This window comes from Austrofundulus limnaeus, unplaced genomic scaffold (assembly GCF_001266775.1).
Source record: "Austrofundulus limnaeus strain Quisiro unplaced genomic scaffold, Austrofundulus_limnaeus-1.0 Scaffold413, whole genome shotgun sequence".
NCBI classification, from domain to species: Eukaryota; Metazoa; Chordata; class Actinopteri; order Cyprinodontiformes; family Rivulidae; genus Austrofundulus; species Austrofundulus limnaeus.
The window spans coordinates 137901-141869 of NW_013952815.1; the positions used below are offsets into that span (position 1 = coordinate 137901).

A 3969-nucleotide genomic window follows, 5' to 3' on the forward strand; every position below is an offset into this window, starting at 1 on the left:
ATATTAATATTAGTCGATATTAATTAGGTTAAGTATGAGAAGTTATGTTGGAGTATCCTCTACACTTTTCACAAGATTCTAATTTTCTGATATGCTGAATTTGAGATTTTCATTTGTTGTCATTTGTAATCATCAAAATTAAACGAAATAAACATTTGAAATATATGAGTTTGTATTTAATGTATGAATATAATATACAAGTTTCACTTTTTAAATGGAATTACTGAAATAAATCTACTTTTTCATGATATTCTAATTTTATGACCAGCACCTGTATGTGAGCGATGCAAAGCAAACCCGTGCAATTTTTTTGTTTGTATGTTTATCTTTTCATGGAAAAAAGTTACCTTAAAAACCCTAAGTGATTTAAAAATATGTTAATGTTATGCATTCTGGTGATTTACTTATTTATTTTAAAAAATAAGAGATTGCCATAAATCATACAAACAAAGTAAATACAAAACATCAAAACTTAACATCTGTCAAAACCGTGATGGAAAAACAAAGTTTGCATCATATTACTTCACCACCTAAATACAAGTCAACTGCTATTTTCTTAAAGTCTTTGTTATAAATAAAAAGTTGCTTACAAAAATGTATCTCAATAGGTTACTGGCTGCAGGACCACAGGCCTGAGTTCTGAAAGTTTCAGGTCTGGGTCATGGGAGGAGGAGAGTGAGCTCGGTTAAAGCCCCGCCCATCTGAGCCCAGCACAGCCAAAGAGCGTATATAAAACAAGATCATTCTCCATTTCTGCATTCCGTCTTCCTRACCGCAACAAGATGAAATTCTAAGTTGTTCCCTCCCTAAATTGTTGTTGGTCAGGACGTTACGTTTAATTACTCTGACATGTTAAATATTAAATACAATAAAAATAATAAGAAGAAATATGAAGAATTGTTTTCTGCACTTGGCTAATTAGCATTAACAGCTAACAATGGAGTTTCTGTCATTGTTACACAAGAGTTAAAAACAGATTTGACAAACAAACGTTAATGGAACTTACTTTCCTGCGCCAATATATGAAAATAAAAGTGAGAAGAAACATTAAAGTCAAGTGGATTTAAAGAGACGTATGACGTCATGAAGAGCAGCATCTTGTTTCACGATCTTTGGCAGAAGCGACTTCAAAACGGGGAAATCCGAGGTTTGTGCACAGCAGGCGTGTCCGTGTCACTTTTATGTCGTCCAGGAAGTTAAATGAAAATTTGTGTATGGCTATTATTGCTTTGTTTTCAGGCATTAGTGCGACTTGCTGTTAAGTGTAATTAATACCAGCGTGTAGCAGCGTACRGGGCCGGTTTGCTGGCTGCCATGTCGGACTCTTTGGACAGGTCCACGAAGATAAACTTGTTGAAGGAGGCRGTTGTGAAGAAACTTTGTGACGTGTTGGATAAATCAAACGGCAAAGGATGGCGAAAATTAGGAGAGATTGTTGGAAACGACAGGCGGTTCAAAGTCAGGTAGGGTGAAAATCACAATTTGGACAAAAAAAAAACTGAAACCCTTAAATAACCACAGGGAAATTGTTAAAATGTGTGCATGATGGATGAAACCTTTTCTATAWAGTTACTGAATTATCAACAACAAACCAGTGTTCAGGAACAGCTCAGCTGTTGATAGTGATGGGCAAATTAAGCTTTCTAAATTGAAAGAGATTAATTACTTTTYCAATAATTCTCTTTGGCGACATCTGGTGGCCAAAAACGGGAAGTGCAACTTGAATTTACAATTTAACAATGTACGTTTGTTTTGATTGCCCACCTTGCAAACTAGTTGACGTGTATTCTGTTTAGTCACGGAATCATGTTGTCTAACACGAGCATAATAAAGTTTATTTTAATTCTAAAAGTCCTGTCGATCACTTTTATCGTCCTCCAGCTCAGACGACATGGAGATGTGTTCTCTCAGAGTGCTGGAGGTGGAAGGCAGCCCCAGCTTGATGCTGCTGAGGCTGATGGGAGAGCGAGGCTGCACCACGGGTCACTTGATTGACTACCTCCAAACTCTGGGCAACTCAGAGGCCCTGCAGTGCTTGAGGCCACCAGGTACAGTAAACTCACCTCCAACCTATTTATTACAGTCTGCAGTGAAGTGCTCCGGCATTTACTGTTATTATACAGTTTAAAGAATGTATGACTCACGATTTTGAGAACAATCAGCTTGTGTCGCTGGGAGCAGAGCTCAAACATGAAAGGGGGAATACGATGTGTGTACTTATTGTTTCTGAGATGGTAAATGCACTACACTTGTGGAAAATCAGCAGTAGAAATATGTGAAGGCAACGTTGACTTGTATATATATATTTTTCTTAATCTCTTCCAGCCTTGCAGGTCCTCATTCAGCCCCAGTCTGCTGCTCTGATGTGCGGCCATAATCTGCGCCTCAGCTGCCATGCTGTGGGTAAATCTCCGGTGCAGTATCAGTGGTTCAAATCAAGAGAAGAAGTGAGTTGCAACACAAACGCACAAAGTGCTGTCTTTAGAATCTAAAATCATTGCAGTCTGGCTCACATGTGGGATCCTGTTGATTTAAGACGCCAAAAAAAAAAAAAAAAAACAGTTAGTAGTCCTGGTTGTCATTGAAAGATTCCCAGAATAAAATAATTTCTTATAATGTTTAATACTAAAATTCCCCCCTTTCTTTCTTTATTTTGTTCTCATGCCTTTGGGTCTTTTCCTCCTTATCTACTTTTTAAAACCTTTTAAAAATAGCAGCTTCTATCATCACATCAGTGTCTCCGAGATATTTTTACGTCAATATAATTTAATTGCCTGATATAACAGAAGGGAAGTCACAATGAGTCACATTTCTAAAGTTAAACAACAAACAGGTCGGGACCTGAAATTTCCCTCGTTGTGATTTTTCTGAACACAAAACGACCTGCATTTATGGCCTTTTGTGCACAAGTTTATCTATTATTGCTTTTTTTTGGAGTGGTTACTGAGATCCAGACACTATAGGCTGTGAGATGCTCTGCAGATGGACATTCCCAGATTGATAAACCTGTATGCTCATTTCCTTTTTTAGTTTTCAAGGTATGACGTTATTGTTTTCAGTTGCCTTGGTAATGGGACTGAATAGCAGGCAGCCTGAGGGTGATTATGCTGAAAGAAGCTTCTAGATTGCAAATCTTTAACCACTTAGGATATATGGWTGATATAAGGTTTTCTAATATATGCAGCATATTATACATGAGTGTGGAAATGGTTCACCAACAGCAGAAACCTTTCTTCAGGCAGGTCATAATAAATAAAAGTGATCTATATATACCTAAATACACTTTGTTTACCCAAATATAAGTTTTTTTAATTACTTCTTAGTTTGCTTCCAAGAAGCCAGACTTTCTTGTGATTTTTATTATGTGGTTTTTAACTTCTTCGGTATGTTTTTTTTTTTTGTGGACTTCTGCTTTTAAACTCATTTTCTGTTCAGTATTCATACCTGATCACAACCAAGTTTTATACAGGGTGCTGAAAAATAGAGATGTGGAGGACAAAAGAGGAGTCCTGATTAAAAAAAGCTGAAAAGCAAATACTTGATGCATCRTCCTTCAGTTGTTGATTTTATATAAGTTTTCAGCTGAAAGCCCTTTGAAAATCACATTATTTGTGCTTAAAGATGATTTGTTTAAATATTTTTTCTTATATTAATAGTTTTTTCCACATTCTTGAGCCAAAATTGTTATTTTAATATCGGGCAATAAGAAAAAAAAAATAGTGCACACAACTCCAATTTTCTTACAAAAAAGGGGGAAGAGTAAATGGGTGCCCGGTTCTGAAAAATCTTAAAAATAGGATAACCAGCACTCCAAAAAATATTGTTTTTAATAAGGGCAGAAAACAGGATGCGTTTCGGCTACATGCCATCATCGGCTTGTTACAGATCAGACAGTGGGCCTCATGCAAGAACATGTTCGTATTCTTATCCTAAATTTCTCTTACTTTTGTTCGTACGAATGGTTCGTAC

At 36.5% G+C, this 3969-nt stretch overlaps 1 protein-coding gene across 1 annotated transcript in view; it reads left to right on the top strand.

Moving 5' to 3' along the window:
* Positions 1–1182: 1182 nt before the first annotated feature.
* Positions 1183–3969, top strand: part of malt1 (MALT paracaspase 1) — a gene marked incomplete at its 5' end in the record, with an annotated part of 11696 nt that continues 8909 nt past the window's right edge. Inside the window, 3 exon segments of the mRNA XM_014024232.1 lie at positions 1183–1463; positions 1882–2048; positions 2326–2447. Coding sequence (XP_013879686.1) covers positions 1315–1463; positions 1882–2048; positions 2326–2447 — 438 coding nt within the window.